At 37.9% G+C, this 20,453-nt stretch overlaps 1 protein-coding gene across 2 annotated transcripts; it reads left to right on the top strand.

Annotated features, from left to right (window-relative positions):
• Positions 1-8,680: 8,680 nt before the first annotated feature.
• On the top strand, positions 8,681-17,175 carry LOC145765267 (uncharacterized). Of its 2 annotated transcripts, XM_082577066.1 has the most exons (12): positions 8,681-8,890; positions 9,084-9,174; positions 9,348-9,454; positions 10,271-10,416; positions 10,836-10,956; positions 11,438-11,572; positions 12,720-12,895; positions 13,399-13,503; positions 13,770-13,938; positions 14,461-14,611; positions 15,374-15,487; positions 16,316-17,175. In XM_082577066.1, exons 2-12 carry the CDS (start codon positions 9,120-9,122, stop codon positions 16,393-16,395), a joined length of 1,359 nt encoding a protein of 452 aa, XP_082433192.1. In that variant the 5' UTR covers positions 8,681-8,890; positions 9,084-9,119; the 3' UTR covers positions 16,396-17,175. The 2 variants fall into 2 exon arrangements, with proteins under 2 accessions (XP_082433192.1, XP_082433191.1); XM_082577065.1 differs by having other exon boundaries at positions 8,681-9,174.
• The last annotated feature ends 3,278 nt before the right edge of the window (positions 17,176-20,453 follow it).

Raw genomic sequence — 20,453 nt, 5'->3', positions numbered from 1 at the left:
GACCACCATAAATGCCCAAGGGTACAAGTAGTTTTAGACGTAAATCTATTTCTGTTGTATAATGGAGGTGGATCTACGACTACCAGAGTTGCCAAACAGCATCCCTCTGCAGCAGTTGCTGTGCAACTTCTTCAAATAAAGATTTCGTATTTCTTACATCATCTGGATGTCATAAAACTTTAAAAACACGTAAATGAAATAAACATAGCCAATAAACAATCTGACGTGGACTTTTATTACAAAAAAACTTAATAACATCATAACATGACGTTTGTTCTAAACTTCAATCCACAAGCACTTTCTCAGAAACGAAAAACGTGATCTATTAAAAAACGCTTATCTTTGTAAACATCCTTTCTTTAGGAGTTTAGGTTATCTGCTTTGTCTGTTTTAAAAGTATATTTGAATACCGTATCTGGGTTTAAAGACTGGTTGTTGAAATTGAGTTATCACCAAAATATGCTGCATAATGGTCCATGTCTGTCCCCACCGAAAATTTGATTTAGAAAACAACTTGATTTCGTTGTTTGCATAAAACCGGCAGTTATTCGCTTGTGGCTCATCGTTCCTCTTGTGTGTGTTCTAATTGTTTGTCAAATGCCTGTAGTTTACACCTCATGTGATCTGTTTTCCACCGTATAATTTACTTGCAATCATTCCTGTGTCACTCGTTCAGTTGTGCTTTTCAGTTTGGAGTGTCGTTAGTATACAGTTACAGTTATAGTGCAAAGTAAAATTTACCTTACAATTTTCTTTTTATGTATATTGCAGATATGTAATTCCTGATGAGGACACACGTACGTGTCGAAAACGTTAGAGTTTATTTCTAATTATGTTATATTTGTGTAATGTGTATGTAATACATCATGTTAAACCCGCTGAAGTTACTTTGTTTTATTTCTCTATGGTTCAATAAAAATAAACGAATTAAAAATTTCAGTTTTCTTTTTCTCAAAAGTCATATTTTGTACATAAGCAGGTCTTTAACTCAGGTCTTCATTTGTTGTTTTGTAGGCTATGTCGCATTGTTATAGCCTACAACTAGTAGTAATATGTCTGCCCGCCACAGAGCTACCGTAAAAATCAAATTTCAAACTGATGTTCCATTTAGAAATTGCCTATACTGTCGAGGAAAGTGATAGGGGTTTGGGTGGTCGTCGTTTTTTCAAATGTCACTGGTTCGATTCCGGCTGAAGATACAATCTGCAATGGTTAAAAAAATTAAAGTATAGTCTAACAAACGGAGCATGAAGGACCTTCAGAACTGAGGTTATCAAATCTTTACAAATACTATAGTTGCAGTTTTTTATAAAAAAAAAACAGCTCAATGTTACAGTGGCCAGTGCTATTACAATCGGTTCTAATGAGTCTTGGTTCCATTGCAGATCATGTCATGCCGAAACTTTATTGGGAAAGTGCATTGCCATAAGTTCCAATTGTTTGAGTTGAAAGAAGCTACATTGCTTTAAACTTGTATCTCGATTGCCACAGTACCACCATGATCGTAATGTCTACACATTCGCCAAGTACAAAAATAAACTATTGTTCAATATATCAATATTTATAAAGTCGATTCGTCGTTAGGTTGTACAATAGAAATCGAAGGTTTGTTTTTCTTGGTAGCAGCGCAGGGTATTTGGCGGAATAGTTCTAGCTATTCTTCGTGCATTGTTACGGCAGCCATCAACAAATAGTGGAATGGCAAAGAAAGCTTCCAGAGGTAAAGTTTTGTTTTGAAATTCTTAAACTACGAAGCAGATAGATATTAGAAAAATGAAACACAAAATCTCGATATGACTTTGACCAAAGTATTGAAATTGCATTGAACCCCATGCTGTAGCCTACCATACCAAACACTTCAAACTAAAAGCAAAGACAAATTGTCTGCAAAACAAACAAGCATTGGACCAGAAAACTTGACCTTTAACTTTGACTCTTTAACTTGACCTTTGACCTTTATTGAACCTGATGTTGCTTTTTGCATTTAGTTTTTGCTCAATCTGCATGAAATTCGTCTTCGTACAAATAAAGTATGTTCCTGTTCCTATCCAGTATATCATGCCATCGGTATAAATCTCTGTTGTTGTATTGTTTGTTGCTTGTGATAAGTTGGTTGATTATAGAAATCTTTGTCCTCGGATTAAGAAATCTTGTAGAGCTTAATCCTCGCAGTTTCACATAGCCTACTTGTAGAGGCTTTGCCCCACTCGTGCAGGCCTAACGGAGCTTGACAGAGTTAAGTTTCCACATGTTGTTGAAGTGTGGTTGTTTGTGAATTATACCATCCACTAGATACTGTCCTTAAGTGGAGAACTGTCCTTAAAGTGCGTTGCTAAAGCGTACACCCCGAGAGCCGAACGGTGATTGTGAGACTCTTTAGTGTTGAGCTACAAAACCTTTTCGGAAGCTAAATCCTGAAACGTTTACACGATTGTAGAAGCTTTAAACCAGTGACGCAAGCAGTATCACGTGATGTGATCCAACAGCAGGGAATAAGAGATGAACCATCGTCCCTTGGTTTTACACTTTAGTTGTTCGCAGAACCTGTAGTTCATCTACAAAACTAGTTATGCGGATTTGTCACTTTTTCTTGACGTGTAAAGTGTTGCAGACAGAAAGCATTCTCTCCTCATGTGGTTTTGATATACTGTATGTTTATGATAAAATACTCTGATGGTGTGGTAAAGGTTTTTGAAGCTTTTTCCAGAATGGCTGGGCAGATCATTTCAAAGAATACTTAAACAACGGCCCCGAACATTTTCACCAAAGGAATTTTTTGTGAGATCATGCTTCAAGTAAAATAATGTTTTTTTTGTATCTCTTGAAAAATCTTAAATTAATTTATTGCTGCTGCGATGCTATGCTATAATGCTTTGATAAAATACACTAATACAGATTTTCTGTTTTTTGCTATAAATATTACTGAAATAACAATGCAGAAACCACTTTCAAGTTGTTGATGAAATAGCTTAGCAGCGCCACCGTTTGACACAGAGTAAAAGGTATTTTGAGCAGAACAAAAGATCAGCATGTGTATAAATACCAGCTCATTGGCCGAGGGGTGCCACTTTCGGTTCTAGTGCTGATAGATCTGAGATCGATTTCAGGTCGGGTCAAACCAAAGACTTTAAAAACGATGCAGGCTATGTTCTTTCTTGCATATCGCAATGTGCCCAGAAGCGTGAGATATTTTACTATGTAGCCTGCAATAGCAATTGAATTAGTAGTTCGAACAAAAATAAAGTAAATAAAAAATAAAAAAAACTAGTTATCACCAAAAGGAAAGCAATAATCACCAAAAATAGCGCTTCAATGCATCAATTAACACCAGCTTGTAGTTCAGGAAGTAAACAATGACGCATGTCGGACTGTCGGTTTTAATAGTCTGATATGAGTTGCTTTCTATACTTTTTTTAAATGAATAAAAAAAAAACAATGATTGTGCTTTGGGATGTTATTTCACAAGGTTGCTCCAGTCTATTTGATGCATTTTTCTTTCCAGAATTGGAATTTATTTGTTAAATGTATGCAGATTCATTCTTAGCGCTTCTGGTTGAGTATTTGCGAATATCGGTAGATTTTTGAACATGTTTTCAAAAAGTTTTGGTGATATATTATGATGAGTTTTAGACATTACTTTTCCTAGTTCTAGTCTATGAATATCCTCTATCTTAAGTATGTCAAACAGTTTATATTTGGTTGAAAGTTTTCTTTTGTGTGCACAGTTAGCTATGCACCTCAGTGTATTGTTTTGCATGGTGTTCAAAATTTTAAGTTTGGAAGAGTCAGTTTGTAAGAGATGGAAACATTTGTAACAATAGGCCTAAGTCGGGTAATAATGTGATGACATCGTAAATGTGGTATTAAATTAAACATGAACCTTGTCGCTGAAAGACCTTAGCTGTTGCAGAGCGACGATAAATAAAACTATAGCATTATTATGTCGATAAATAAGCTATTAAAACTTACGATATCGGTCGATCAAACATACATTAGTTCTGTTCGAAACAAAAACATTTCGAAAATTTTACTTAAAAGAGAACACTAAGTTATTTTGGCAGCCGATTGTAGCATCGAATAGACAGCGATAGACACGTGTTTCGCCCATGAGGCTGGGCTCATCAGTATCGCACCGTATTCTTGCCACTTGAGTAATCGACCGCCGCTTTACCAATCAGTTTAACTCTTATCTTTGTGGAAAGAAAGAGCCAACAAAACCAGCAGGTGCCAGGGGTAGGTCAATGTAGGTCAGATTGATGTAGGGGTAGGTCACATTGACCTACCCCTGGCACCTGCTGGTTTTGTTGGCTCTTTCTTTCCACAAAGATAAGAGTTAAACTGACTGGTAAAGCGGCGGTCGATTACTCAAGTGGCAACTTTCTGGGCTATGCAAAAAGAGCCTGTCTCCCTGGCCCGCTCCGCCATTCTAAATTTGCGGACGGGCCATATAGTTTTTCGATCCACACTCTCCCTCCACAGGTACCTCGACTCCCCAGCCTGGCCCTCGCGACCTAAGCTGGTGGACTTAACCCTCCGGGTGCATCGTCACCCCATAAATCACGCCGCTCCCCGCCGCCGCGGGGTGTGGCAGGCCGGTTTCTGAAAGTCTTTGACCTGGCTATGTTTGTTTGTGCTCTCTCGCCGTGTCAATTATTTCTACCCGTGCGCTGTTGATGCAAATAAAACAGTTTAACATACGGTGCGATACTGATGACGCTGTCTATTCGATGCTACAATCGGCTGCCAAAATAACTTAAACGTTTAATTGGAGGTCTCAATGGCTGGCGTGGAAGCTACACCGTTCTGGTTAGCGAAGCGTCACTGCAGCTCGCTGTGCTAGTGAGTAATCAGCCTTGTGCTGATAGCCGGGAAGAACGCCTTTCTTCACAGAGAACACTAAGTTGTTTTCCTGGAAAATTCGTCGGATTTGGTTTCAACCACGTGGATTATTTGTCTAAAAGGAATCATTTTTCATGTTCGGACAAGTGCAGAGCAACGTCAGGCAGTCAAAGTGCAAATAAGAGCAGGTTATTTGGAGACCACAGCTTATTGTGGCTTCCTATGTTTGAACGAATAAGCAACTCAAAATCTTTTCAGAAAATAAGGAGAACGCTGTCTCCGAGTTTGATTGAGTTGAATTGCTCGAAGGTTTGAACTTTCTAAATTCGCCTGCGGCTACCATGCGAAGAATAAATACAATCAACTGCACGTATTCGGTTGACTAAATGTTTCATTCTGTTTCAGTAGGCTATAGGCCTACACAGAATAAACAGAAGCTACTCAGAAAGAGCATCTTGTCATTTTTACATTGATTTAACGTCTGCAGACGTTAAACCAATGTAAAAAAATGAGTTTTTCTAAGTGGGTAAGAGCTTTGAAAGCATTAAAATGTTTCAAACATTATTACAAAAGTAGACCGCAAATAGGTAAACCCAGCACCTAGCAAGCTACCTAGTCGAGAGGGACCTCACGCAACAGATGAGATCATGCTTCTGATAAGGACAGCATGTTTACAAACGTGTCAAATCATGACCAAGAGGAAAATATCTAAAACGTTAATTTAAACTTGTGTGACACTTTGTACCATTTACAAAGCTCAAGTATAATGTCAGTGCAACAATATGTGCAAGTTAAGTTCAAGTTTAGATATTTTCTAGTTTTATGTGAAGAAAGCGCTTGAAAGGTTTTCTGGCAACTATAAGCAGAAAACCAGACGGTTTTATGCAGAAGCAGAACGACCAGCTCAGTGGCGAAGTGATTACTGCTCAGCCCCTGGTTGTGGTAAGCCATGGATTTCTTAATAGTAGGATCCTACTATTAAGAAGTCCATGGGTAATCCCTTCGATTTTGGATAGAGTTATATCTACGACACTGAAATCAAAACCAATCTAAGTGCCCGTCTGGAACCATTATGGTCACATCGCAACTACAGTACAAATCAAAAATAATATTTTAGTGCAGTTGTCAGAAAACCACAGCAAATGTAGGGCGAGAATGAATAAACATTAAGTAAGATCTCAGGCATATTCCAGGTCAAGTTTTTTCAGCTGACATTTCATCAAGAATATTTCTTTTCGAAAGTTTAAAATGTTTAACATACAACGTCACCATGCAGATTTCATTACAGTATAAGTATTCAAGTATTACGGCGACGTGTGAAAATGCAGTTGTTTATACTTTCTTTTAAAGTTTAGATTGTAAACTTCATTCAACTGCATTTATTGTAGCATTTGTGTTTTTCAGTAAGGTATTGAAGTTGCTGTTGAGAAGTTGGGAAGTTGGGAACCATTGTTCGCGGAATACATTTCACCCAAACAATGTAGTTTATCGTAATCTGTTTGCAACCAGCAATCAGTCCTTTTTGCAGTGAACTAAACTCGCCTTTTTTTACGTTGCAGACGTTGAAGCAATGCAAAATAGACTGATTTTGCGATCGCATATAACTATCTCATGTAACAAAAGTCTTCTGTATTCTTGCAGCATAAAACTTCATAATCGAACTATGCAAAGGCGTGTTATTAAAGCTTACCTACAGTTGGCAGGAGCCGTAGTCGTTATCTACATGATTCTGAAAGGCTTGGAATCCTATATACAAAATAATGGAACTGAGCAACTGATGAGGGTGAGATATTCTAGGGTCATAAGTATTTCATAAAATATATACTTTAGTTTACCAATAATTTCAGTGCAACATAATCACTAGGTTCTAGCCCAGGTGTCGGAAAACTTGTTTACACTACTTAAAAATAAAATTAATTTACTAATAAGAAAAATTCGGGACTCAAGAGAAATCAGCTCACGAATATTCAAAAACCTATTCAAATTATACCTAATGTAACAGGGCGGATGAATACGGTAGAAAGACTTATTTCAGACGAAGTTGCTAATTTTTTTGTTTTTCCAAATTCTTCAAATGTTATTTCAGTTTTGGCATTCTGTAATATTTTGTACTGACTATCTACAATTCTACATACTCGCATTTGACAGAACATCCCATTTGGGCCCAGGCAACTTGATGCAGACGTTGATGAGGTTAAAGTTTCAACGGATCTAATACAAAACCTTCAAGAAGAAGTAAGTGGCTTACAAGGGCGCAGTTAGTACAAAATTTCAGGGGGGGGCAAAATGGTATTATTTGCACATGCAAGTGAACCCGGCAACGAGTCGGCAAAGACAAAGCACCCAGAGGGAAGTCTGGCGACATCTCTCAAAAAAGTGTGAAAAAAACTTCAAAATTGCGCATTCTGAGAGTAGTTTCCACTTAAATTAATAGTAAATCTCTGTCAAAAAATGCTGTAGCACATGTTGAAATGTTTATTTAAAAGATTTCGAGCGGGGACAATTTCCCCCTTTGCCCCCCTGACTACGCCCGTGGCGGCTTGCATTTGTACCGCCAACCATGGTTTGTGCTAATCTGGAGAAAATTTTCATAGCTCAGTAATGGCATTCAATTTTATGTGGCGTGTTCAAAATTCTTTGTTGATGACATCTGTCTAAAATACTAAAATATCAAGAGGTAACCTTGTAAAATTTTTAACTTTTGTCTATTGTTAAAACAGGCACAACAAGCGCAGAATGCACAAGCTTCACAACATAACCTTCAGTATCAAGAACCTACTCAATCACTTGTGCAACAGGTTGTGGAGTCAGCTTTGAAGTTTTCAGCAGTTTGCTTTGCACTAGTTGTGCCATTTTATCAAAGAAAAAAAAAACTAAAAACTGTTGCTGGGTTAACTAGATTGTCTTGCCTACTTCAGACAAGCTTTTACGGACTATCAAGTAGAACAGTGGTCTCCAACCTGTGGGTCGCGACCCCATGTGGGGTCGCCTTAACTTTTTCTGGGGTCGCCAAAACTCACCATATTCAATTTATTACCGAAAAAAAAGACTACGATGCTAGTTTAGATTAACTTTTTGTATTCATGGTGACTCTAGAACGAGCGAATAGTTATTTATGCAGGTGTAGTGTGCAGACATTTCATCGGCTGTTTTCGGTTTGCTTTGCAGTTAGTACGGTAATGTTAATTTGTAGCTAGTAAAAAAAGCTAAATATTATATAAAAATGGCAGCATAAAATACCAGAAAAAGATCATATGACGAGGCTTTTTTAAAACTTGGTTTTACTGATTCAAATCGCAAACCAAAGTGTCATAAAGTTCTCGCAGAAGAATCGACGAAGAAAAATAAACTTAAACGTCATTTTGAAAAAAAAAATCATCCAGGTTGCTTGCATGGATAAACCATCTGAGTTTTTTGAACTTAAATTGCAATCTCTTGAATTCAATTTCACTATCAGTATAACGTAGGATTGAAGACATATCCAATGACTTTTTTGACCAAATTGAAACCATCGCACAGTGCAAATTAAATGTTGAAACAAATTGATAATTTTGTGTTCGTGAAATCACGTTCATGTGTTATGTGAAACTTCTTAAAAACAATCATTTGGAATACTTTTGTGTAGCCACATTTCTCTGTAATTGTGCATACTTACTCGTATTAGGCCTATTTAGTTTCAGCATTACTTAAAATATTTTTCTCTGTATTGAAAAACAAAATGGGGTCTCATGTAAATGCTGATTTCGTTTTCGCTTAAATTGGGGTCGCTTCTTAAAATGGTTGGAGACCATTGAAGTAGAATACAATTTATTATCAACATTTTTTGTTGTTTCATCGAAAAACTAACCTTGAAATACGGTCTTTCGTCATCTGAAAAGTTCTGACTAACGTTAATTGTTTGAAGAAAGGCTGCAGCTTCAAGTGCCAAGATGCGATCGCTATGGCTTTGAAAAATCGACGTTTTTCTACACCTTTTTAAAACCTGGTTGACGTTTTCACCAATAGTTCTGGTAGGTCTCAGTTTGAATCCAGGTCGGAACTTACACAAAATGTAAGAAGTGGTGTTGAATAATTTTTTTCTTGCTTGAAACAGTGAAGATAAGTTATGCAAAAATATATTTTAAAGAAAATAAATATGATTTCAATTGAAAAAAGAAAAGTATTATTATTAAGCTATTAAAGCACTCACAGTCGCGGAAAATTTGAGTTAGATTCAAGAACTTATACATTTGTTTGCATTGCAGACTGTAGTCTCTCTTATTGCCGATAGTTCAAGTACGATGAACAATGAAAGAAGCAAAGAAAGTTTTAAAAGATTACAAAGTCAAAATGAAGGTAAAAACACGTATGGATGAGGGGATGTGCATTTATTATTTTATACTATGCATTGTATTGTTGACTTGGTGAATGCGTTGCTTCTTCATTAATCTGTTCAAACCGCTACTGCTTAACCTTAAAGTCTTAAAAAGTCGTACAAGTGTATTAATCCTTGTAAACGTGTGTTGCAGCAGTTAGTGGGAACGAAGGCCTTCTTTCATCCTCTCAGGCATCTATGCCGTCTCAAAGGAAGTCACCTTATGTAGGAGTCAGTACGGATTTTAACAAGCTAAATATTGTAAGAACATTTAAAAAGTTTCCTTTTGTTCATACAAAAGGAGTACGGTAACCAAACGCTTGTTTTATAGCATAGAACTCAACATAGTTAAAAAAAAATGATCACAGTTTTAATCAAAATCCAAGGTCATAACAAAGCAAATAGGGCCCCAGTTTCTATATTTACTTTTTCATGGAGATTTTTCCTTTTTAGCCTTTATCGGCTCCGCTTCTTATAGACTATGTCTTCGTAAGTGCGAAATGATTATGTTAAGATATTGCAGAATGCAGAGTATCCTGTGCGTGAATGTCAATGTTAAGGCTTTCTCAAAAAAAGACCTAAAGAAGGCTCTTGTGTTTTGCTTTGCCTTAAAAGCTACCAAAACGATACAGTCACTGCTACGCAGTAGTGAGAACAGGGAGATTGAGAGGTTACTTATAGACCAGGCCCGAGATGAATTTAAAAGAGCGCAGTCATTCAAGGGGACAAGAAACTTGAAGACACCACCGCGTATTCTTAGTGTGTTTTTCTAAGAAATGTCTGGATTTGGGCAGTAAGATTTCATTGGTATTGGGCCCAAGTCATATTCTTAACAACTCTGCTGCTACGAGTTCATTTACTCTAAACGAAAAGAACAAGCAATAACTTTTTAACACATTCGGTTTGACACAAATCACCAAAAACAGGTTTGCATAGAATCTTTTCAATTACAGTATGAACAATTCGGGTACATTAACTTGATATAAATTGACATTGTTTTTGTTTTATGAGTTGTAGTTTGATCTAAACTTAGTGTGCTTGTACGTATAAAAACTAATCGTGTTCATATACGTATAGCCTTTACCTTCCTTGAAGTCGAAAGGCTATATTCTTCCAATGCTGTACTTCGACATGGGTCCAAACGATCTCCTTCGCTTGTTCAGGCAAGGCTGTGTCACAGCATATGAGATGGGCAGGACAGCTGTTGTTCCAGTATTTCACAGGTATAGTTTCAAGACAAAAGGCATTGGCAGCAACAAGACAACAAAAAATAATTTAAATCTTTCTGGCTTAGATATTTCATTTAATGCCGCGTTAGTGGGCTGTGTCCTAAATTCCTCAATAAAGGAAGCAGTCTACGACTGTGATCTAATGAATTAGTATGTACAGTAGTTATAAGTAATTATTGGTTAGGTACATTACAAAAATAGTTTAAACGTTGTCACCTGGAGACACATTTGCGTCTGAAATAAGCCTGATATGCTTTTAAGGTTATGTGCTACAATTATTGCTACAACTTAATTGCAACGTAATGACGCGTCTCAACGTATTGTTGGTTATTTCCAAAATCACTGCTCTATAAGCTTTTATACGTATGGATGGTGTAAGCAACATATAACTACGATCACATTTTTTCCAACAGGCAACCTCGTATTGGAGACACTGTTGTTAACCCGTTTGTTCTGCCAATATTTAATACTAACTCCACTGTGGACTTGGTTTGGAAACCCAGTGACACAATAGATATGGGGATGCTGAAGCGGGTAATATTTCATTGAATTTACTAACCTAGTACTTAAAATATTTCAGATTATTCTGTAAATCCCACCACTTCTTATGCAAGATTAGGGTGACTGTAGGCAAAAATTAAGACGGAAAAAAACCTACAGAAAATATCCATAATGATATCCCGACTGGAAAATATTCATGCGGAAAAATATCCTGACTGGAAAATACCCACTCCGAAAATATCCACTTGAAAAATATCCTCTTTCTTGAAAAATAACCACCACGATTATTGACCTTGTTTGAAGAACATTTTCTGTATGGATTTTTTCCTGTCGGGAAATATTCCGTATGGATTTTTTCATTTGGATTTTTATCGACCAACCGATTAAGATCATCTATTACAAGATGTAGCCTGTATGACGAATTGTGATTGTCTTTGTTAATCCGGCTGAATTTACTTCAGAAGCTAAGTTCAAACCTTTTTCGTTTTTCATTTTTATTCATAAAAACATTTAGGCTGTAAATACACTTTCGATGAAAGACTTCAAAAAAGATTGTGCTGGGTGGCTAGATGCAGTTGTTCAATGTGGAGAAGTTGATCCTGATAGAATGGACGGAATAAGACATTTCCAGAGAGCCGCGGGGCTAAAGGTGATGTCATAAAAACATGACGTAAGTTTCAGTTATTAAGGGACAAAATCAAATTCTCAACGTTTATTGCCGACAAACAATATTGCTTTCCTCATTCATGATTTTAACATTTTTTTAACCGATCAGTTTAAAATAGAACACTACCGTCAATTAGGTGGCGACTGGCGAGTAAGAATAGAGTGAAAGTATACTTGAAAAGTTTATACAACAGAATGTAGATTTTTTAAAGTAAATACGTTTGTGAAGTAGCTATTGTTCTTACTTGCTATGTACCGTATTTGAGGGTATAAAAATGCAGTTTTAGTGACTTAGGATCGTAATACAGTATTATAGAATATAGTTTGACTTTATAGAGTATACGTACTTCTCTTCTGATTATATGCACGTACAAGAATTGAATTCTTACAAGATTATAAACCCCTGCATAATGGAGTGTGCAAATCATACGTATGTCCGTATGTACTTGTACATGTAAAACAAAATACATACTATAAACAAAAAATAACAGTCAGGTTTTACTAAGAGTTTGATTTTTTTTATTTCAACTTGACTGTGGTATAGCATCTTGTCTGTAGAGGAGCACCGTAGCATTGATTGCAATATTTTTACATGCGTTTTATGACATGATTATGTAGTTGAATGAGTTTCGCTTTTAGCAGCATGATCGTTGCTTACTTCACAGTGTAGATTCAAACGATCTGTTACAGCCTGATTACATGATTATCTATAACACCTACTGTATTTAGTCTAAACATCATTATCAATCGCCATTTCCGATTGCAGCAGACTGAGCATCAACATGGATTAGTTGTTTCCAAAGAGTAGCGATTTTGAAGTCGTCATTGTGGCAAAATTGAGTCCGGACTATGCCTGAATGTTATCTTGGAATCGTTTTGGTTGTCTGCCACGTTTTCTTTTTCTAATACTTTACTTTTTGTGCAAACTTTTCTCTTTCCGATTTTTTTAGTGTGGCCAAACAGTCTTAAAACTTTTGATTTTATTGTTGCTGCAAAATATAGACTAGCAATTATTGAGAAAAGCTTAGAATAATGTCATAGTCTGTAGCTGTTAATCACAAAGTTTGTAACCGTGAATCAGTAGGCTTTGACTCAAAACTGCTTTTACTCAAACATTCATAACTTTTTAGATTATAAAAGAAATTCAAGTTTCCTCTTACGAGGAATTCGTTCCTAACACCCTTAAATCCGGGAGTGTTGGTCCTAATGAGTACAAGTGCTTGGGAATAATTTATGGCAAAAAATGTCTTCCCGATCAAAACAGATGGCTGGCCACATTTTCTAGAATTATAAAGAATTTCTGGAGGTAATTGTTTACTGTTTCTGTTTCTTGTGATATTACAACATTTAGAAAGACACATGGATTTAAAATATTTGTAAATTTGAACAATGCATCAATGACTTAGAAAAATGAACGCAGTAGTCTTACTGGTAAGGCGATTGCTTTCAAAGACATTGCACAATGTCCTAACCTGCGCGACAAAGCAACTAACACGGTGTTAGACAATGTTTATTTTGTAGCTTGAATACAGTTAATTTCAATCGCAGTTGAGTTATTTTCCTGCGATAGCTTATTGGCAATTTAATTATTATAAAAAAAGTTGGTAAAATACTGGAATTATCCCACATCTTTGAAAGCATTTTCTATAACTTGACTAAAATTCGGTACTTCTGCAAAGTGGTTGAGACATGACATGACTTATTTGTTGTGTAGAAGCATCGCGTAGTTGATAGTACGGAGTCAGTATGGAGTCAAGTTAATAAAACAATGACTAAACAAAACATAAACTTTGTCATCGATTCATTCAGACCACTCCCTGTTCGAAAGTTTGCTTTGGCCTTTATAAGCGAAGTAATGGAGAACCAACCTTACATGGCGGTTCACTGGAGATATGATTCTGACTGGTTGGATATGTAAGTTAATTATCATTGCTTTAGCTTGTGTAATTTTAACTACTTAGTTTGATCGCTTTCCATTGAGCAAAATTAGTCCTGTTTGCATTGATTAAACGTCTGCAGAAGTTGAACCAATGCAAAAAGCAACAAAATGCACGCAAAAATAATTTTATTGGATATAACAAACCAGAGAAAACTTTAATCATGTGATCACTGGAAGATAAGTATTGTCTTCCAGCAGAGATTCTTTTCCAGCAGGACATGCAAATTTTTTTTCATTTTAGGTGCAAGCCAAGCAGGCCAGAAGAGGTTCGTAAACAAAACAAAGAGATTTGTCGTATCACAATAGGACTATCCCACGACCAGAAAGCTCGAACATCTTTCTTACAAAAGCTCAAGAAAAAAATGACCCAATACAAACTCAAACAAATTTACCTGTCAAGTCCTCCAAATGTAGGCTATGAAATATATTTTTGATAACACTTTCAGTCATTTAGTCTTATTTCAAATAGGGAAAAAAGCAAATTTGTTTAGTTTTATTCAAATAGAGTTGTTAAAGGTAGACCTGTTGCTTTTGCCTATTAGGTTAAATCTAAATATTCCACAATTACAACTTTAAAGTCATAAACTACTCCAATCTCCATCATATATGCGTGTCCTGAGCCATGAACTGTCGCTTTGGCGTCTGTTCAGATTCGATATTTAATCAAAAAAAAAATCACTGAAATGCTTTGCACAGTGAGCACAGCCCTCTAGGATGTATGTAAAACTCTTTATCCACATACTTATAGAAATGAAAAATTATTACTAAGAGTTCATTTTCGCACTTGGAGGACTTAAAATAGCCTCCATGACACAAGGCTAATCCCGATGATTAACTGGCGTGACTAAATGTTATGATTTATATTGCTAGGTGATTGAATGGCTGTATCTCAAAATCTATAAACCAACATTGACAGAAGTCATGTATTGCAGAATACAGATCTGATTCGGCGGATGAGTGAAAGTTTTCCAGGAAAATTTTTCTATATTGACGATGTCACTAAATTTACTTTCAACACAGAAGGAAATAGTTTTGTAACCGATAACTACAAAGCATCTTTAATTGAACAAGAAATTTGTTTCAGTAAGTTATCATCAAAATGTACAATTTTAGTTGTGCGGCGGTGTACTGGATAGACTGCTATATGAATTTATAATAATTTATCTTTTTTTTCACATTTTTATAACATCTAATGGTTAGTTCAGTTCACTATTGATTTATTTCTAATCATCACAACGAAAAACAATACATGCCATGATGCCAAACATAGCACATGTCCAGAAAAAAGTAAAAACTAAGTTATTTTAAGCAATGAATTCTTCTTCACATGAATTAGATAAAAGATGTTGCGAGCCTTTCCGATTAAAAGTACCCTAAACTTAAGAAACAACAGTGAAGGAAGACGAATGGAGAAGCTAAACCTCCCAAAGTCTACTTCAACTAAATAGGATCTGATTGACTGATTTTAGTTTTCATATCTTCCTGTTCTTTTTGTTCCATATAACTTCTGGCTTTAAAAGAAAAAACTATCACTAACAACCGGATTGAAACATGGCATTTATGCAGAAAGCCATACGCCTTATTCAAATAAGCTGCCAACAAGGCTGTGGGATAACTTAAATCTTATATCAGCGATCACTGAGATAGGTAGGCTATATTAAGTTAAATTTGTATATCTACAACTGCATTTAACAACACCACGATTTTCAATGCATAAGCCTGTATAGGCCATATACTTTAGTATACTAAAAGTATTCAAGATGTAGCGAATATATGTATCCACTATTGATGCGGTTGAGAGACATGTTAGTGGAGAGACATTGATGCTGTACAATATTATTGCAGGATCTACACTTTTTCTTGGAGCTCCATTGTCATCGTGGACTCAAACAGTTTTAACTGACCGACTCACTCGTAGTATTACCAGACAAGACAGCGTGCTGAACGTTGTAGGAAACGGTAAGTTTAATAACACCATGCAACAAAATTTTGTTTTCAACAAAAAAATTTCAACAATTAACAAAATTAAAAAGTCGGCACAACTAAATTTTTGTTACGGGGTGTAATAGATAAATACTGTAGATCAGGGGTCACCAAACTTTTTTCTCTGAGGGCAGGATTGCTGCGAGATTAACAGCTGCGGCCGGATGCAAATTGCAAAAAGATATAGGGGAAAGTGGTGTAACTTGGACCAGTGTGTAATTTGGACCAGTCCCCCAGCTAAAAAAATAAAAATCGTTTCGTCAATACTTTTGAACAGCTTGAAAGAAAAATAATAATAGCCCGGATGTGAAAAACTCAGCGCATTTGGTTTAGAAACGTGGATGGGAGATTGGAATTTGTGGTTTTGGGTATGCTGATGTTATTTTGGGGAGTTGGTTGCTTAGCGCTCAGATGTTATTGGCATGACGTTTGAGACTGATATGATGTTGGTATTATGTCTAACCTATAAGGAGATGTTGTGGTGGCCTAATGATAAAAAAAAAGTTGTAGTGCAGTTGTTATTTCCGCAGCACGTGGCGGGCCGGATGAAATCAGTTCGCGGCCGGTATGGCCCGCCAGCCGTAGTTTGGTGACCCCTGCTGTAGATGATACTTGTCTCAATCCAGATAAACATGCAACAGTTAGAATTTTTAATGTCTTTTATCAGCTAGTAAGCTTGCAGTAGCCTTATCACTTTTAAAAATTAGAGGAGATTTATGCTTTATAACAAACGAGTGATAAACTGCACTGCACATAAAGAGCATAGGCTATACTATATACTCTTTCATTATCCTCATTTAATAGGTTCTCCTGGTATTCCGAAGTTGCTGTTCCAGTTTCCAGAAGGAAATTCCAATTTCGAAGGAACAAATGAAAACCTATGATCCTAATCAAGATATTGCAGCCTTCTTTCTTCAAGCTTGTGCCATGATTCAACTGCACTTGTCAGTTTGAACTTTTGCAATGTTTCAAATACTAGATTTTTCGAAAGCGTTTTTTTTTGCAATACAGTATCGGTAGCCCATATAATGCCAACCCAGAACTCACAATGACAAAAATCAGCATGGAAAATTACTTGTTATTCAATTGCGTTTGATCTAACATTTTTAGGGGTGCAAATCTATTTTCGTGTATCTTGACCATTTTTGCTCAAGACTTCAGTTTTTATTTTCTTTAAAACTATATGCGTTTATTTCATATACCGTACAACCATGGCCACCTGGAGTTGCGGCCTGATTTGTCACATTTTGAAGATTTTGATTACCACTACTGCTGCTGTCGACTGAGATATTTTCTTAGATTTTTTTACTTTATGAGAAAAAGTAAGTTGAAAAGCGCTCGTTCAGACTATTATTGAAAAATTCAGACTGTAATTGAAAAATTAACAGTCTGACTAAAATCTTCGAAATCAAATTGTCTTTGATTTTCAACATCTGAGGATGTTAAAACTTATTGTGATGATGATGGCGTATGAGCGATCTTTCCAGGCTAGATTGGAGGGCAGGAAATCTTCAGCCACTCGGCAGTCTCGTCGTCCAGGATTCTCAGACCATGCGCACCGTGTGGAGGCCGGTGGGTTAGGCAGTGGTGGATGACATGGTCTGCGGTCTGTTCCGTGGCACCACACTCGCATTCTGATGAAGGAGCCAGGCCCCATTTGTGCATGTCCGAACGAAAGCGGCCGACGCCAGTTCGCAGGCGGTTAAGCCTGACCCACGCAAGCCTTGCGAGGGACATCCCTGGTGGACGGGGATCGGCGTTGGGTATGAAGTCACGCAGCGTGGAGGTGTGATTTTGCCACTCCGTGTTCCACATGTGGTTCGTCCAGTGTGCCGCACTTAAACTAAGTTCTTCTGCGTTCTTAAGGAGTTGTTGTGCGGCAGGCACAAAGGGGCGTCTTGATTTCAAGCGCTGCTTTATAGGTGGTGGTCTCTTGAGTGTTGCATGGAGGAGATGGTCGGGGTCCAAAGCGCGGTGAGCGAGAGAAATCGTGGCTCCTTTACGGCGTAGCTCAGCGGGTTGGATGCCTGCTAGGATGGGTAGGCAGTCCGTTGGAGTGGGACGCAGGCATCCAGTCACAGTACGCAGTGCGTCGTTAATGGCGGTATCAATCTGGTGGGTGTGAGAACTACGACACCAGACCGACGCGCAGTACTCAGCGGTGGAATGAACAAGGGCTAGGGTAGCTGTACGAAGAGTTTTAGCACCAGCTCCCCAGCCGGAACCCGCCAATCGCCTCAAAAGTGCGACGCGTGTAGATAGTTTTTTGCGCAGTGACTTCAAGTGCCGGCGGTACGTGAGTGACCTGTCCAGGGTTATGCCGAGTGTTACGGCCAATCTCTGTACAAATCAAACGTCATATAAAACCGTTCAAGTCTACTGAATATTACGTCATGGAAATTCCTAAAGCATGTGCCAAAATTGCACCATCGTTCATAAGACCTGTTTGGGCCTGTTTAAACAGGAAATATTACATCAGCTTAAACACCTGTTGGAATGACTTCATAATTGTCTTTCATTTATTGCGTCACAGTTACTTTCTACGTGAATTTGAGATATTGATATCTATTCTGGTCATTCGTAAAATGATTGTTTGAAAGTTGGCCGCACATTTAACTGTTGGCTTAGTGCTTGCTAGCTGGACAAAAGTTCCGTCTTTTATCCAAGTAATCTGTTGTGTAGTGACAGTTTTAGAGGTGTAGGCGTTGCACCTATTTTCGATAGCCTCGGGCTAATTTTACTGGAATACACTGTTTGAATAGACGTTTCGAAAGTGTGTTTATTTTTGGGTCATTGCATGCAGACGAACGGATTTGGGAATCTTACGTTACAATTTTCCCACGAAGAGATTATGGTTTACCGCTGTGACCATAAAAAATAAAAGACGAAGTTAGTTAGTTGGTAGGCACAGAAGCACTTAGAAGCAAAAAATAAAAGACGAGTTCTTGTTAGCTGGTGGGCCAAGAAATTAAAGCATAAAAAAATAAAAGACGAAGTTAGTTAGTTGGTAGGCCAAGAAGCACTTAGAAGCAAAGAAATAATAAAAGAAGATCTTATTGGTTGGTAGTCTAAAGAAGCAAAGAAAATTAAAGACATTTCTTCTCGGTAGGCAACTGAAGAACTTTAAGCTAAAAAGTAAAGACATTTCTTCTCAGTTTGGTACAGAAGAAAAATAACTTTGACATTCATTGGCAAGAAAGAAGATTAAAGGCAATCGATCTGTGCTTGAAGATTCAAGTGGAAGAATCCAAGCAAGTTTTGTGGACGTTTGGACTTCACATACTCGTACAGCTACGGTATCGTGCATTTAAATTCTTTTTTGTATTTTTACGGTCTTTGCAGTTAAGTTTTTTATAACTACTGTAATTTTGTGTGTTTGTGTAACTTAATTTTTTAATTGTTAAATTTAGCCCTAACATTTAATATGTCTACACTCGGTGGCGACAGGGACTCGACCGCCGTCGACTCGACTGAGTTTAAGCCTGATGATGTTCTTTGCGGTCGGGCAGGCCATTCTGGGGAGGGACCCATTAACGATGAGGCTAAGTCAGTTCGAGAGGCCCGGCATCTTAGACGGGATATTTTGACTCAAATTGGGAAACTTTCTGTGGCCCTAGGTTCTTTGAGTGATAAGCAGGAACTGTTAATTTTTAGATCTAAGTTATCTACTTTAGAAGAGGAATTACGGCATTTCCATGCTCTTTTGAGTAAAATTGTTAACTCTGCAATCTTGGCAGAACTTCGTGATAGGGTAGATCCCGAATTTAACTCGTTAAAAAATAACTTCGAACAAAAAGAAAGTGAGTTGTCAGATAGGTTGGATGCTGACATACATCCTGAGGATAGCGCCTCAAATGTAAGCACTAGGATGTCTGAGAGCTCGTCACGGATAGTTGCACAAATTAACCTACAGTTAAGACGAGAGGAGCTCCAGATCCAAGCTGAGGCCGAAGCAAGAGCTGCTGAGGCCATCGCAAGAGCTGAAGCCATACGAGCTGAGGCTGCCGCACGAGCAGAGGCTGCCGCAAGAGCTGAGGCCATACGAGCTGAGGCTGCCGCGAGAGCTGAGGCCGACGCGAGAGCTGCTGAGGCCGAAGCGAGAGCTGCTGAGGCCGCCGCGAGAGCCGAAGCTAGAGCTGCTGAGTTCGCACTCAAAGACGCTCAGTTGAGGGCCGAACAACGTAAAGAGGTAGTTTTAGCTGAATATCGTTCTGAGTTGGGCTCCCGGCGTAGCTCTAGGAAGGGCTCTTCTAGGCATTCCAGAAGTGAACATCAATCACAGTTTAATTTACCTAACCTTTTCCACACGCCTGTTCAATCCGTAAGTGGACCTGTACAATCCACATGTTTTCCAGCTGTTTCAGGAGGTCTCGGGGCCGCGGCTAAGGATCTTCCGAAGGCTGTAGAGCCAAGGTCTGCAAATTACAACCGAACTCCTCCCCCAGAGCGTACAGGTCACGGGGCCGCCATTAGCAGTAATGCTTTGCCCCCTTCACAGTTTTCAGCGCCGCTAGTTTTTGATCGCCCAGCTACACGTAATTTGGGTGGTTGTGAGAGGCGTATCGTGTCTCCTGATTTTAACGTATGTGAGGATCGTGATCGGGCTGTGCATGTGACTGAGCCCACTCAGCCCCTTAAGGGATATAGCTTGTCTTCTCCCGCTAAATCGAGTTCTCAACAGCAGGATTGCTTTTTTGAATACCAAAATAGTAGGACGTTCTTCGATAAGGCGGCCTTGATTGGTTACGATGGTAATAATATGCCATTTGTCTTCTTTAAAAATCGTGTTATGGTCTTGATGGCAGCTTCGCCCTTTAAGGGAACTCGTTTGACTTTGTTGCAAGCGGTAGCCACTTTAACAAGTCGAAATTCTGCCACTGAAATTGACTAGAATGAAACCGCCAACCAATCATAAGCTACGGTTTAAGTGACGTAAAAAATG

This window comes from Aplidium turbinatum, chromosome 2 (genome assembly GCF_918807975.1).
Source record: "Aplidium turbinatum chromosome 2, kaAplTurb1.1, whole genome shotgun sequence".
In the NCBI taxonomy this organism is placed as follows: Eukaryota; Metazoa; Chordata; class Ascidiacea; order Aplousobranchia; family Polyclinidae; genus Aplidium; species Aplidium turbinatum.
Note: the sequence above shows the minus strand (reverse complement) of the source record. Positions and strands in the feature narration are given on the sequence as shown.

What these genes read in the sequence shown, in the direction of transcription:
- LOC145765267 (XM_082577066.1), top strand. Translation starts at nt 9,120, where the DNA reads ATGAACAATGAAAGAAGCAAAGAAAGTTTTAAAAGATTACAAAGTCAA. An exon ending in GATTCTGACTGGTTGGATAT is followed by an intron (nt 13,504 to 13,769) that starts GTAAGTTAATTA and finishes TTTTCATTTTAG; the next exon opens with GTGCAAGCCAAGCAGGCCAG. An exon ending in ACCTGTCAAGTCCTCCAAAT is followed by an intron (nt 13,939 to 14,460) that starts GTAGGCTATGAA and finishes CATGTATTGCAG; the next exon opens with AATACAGATCTGATTCGGCG.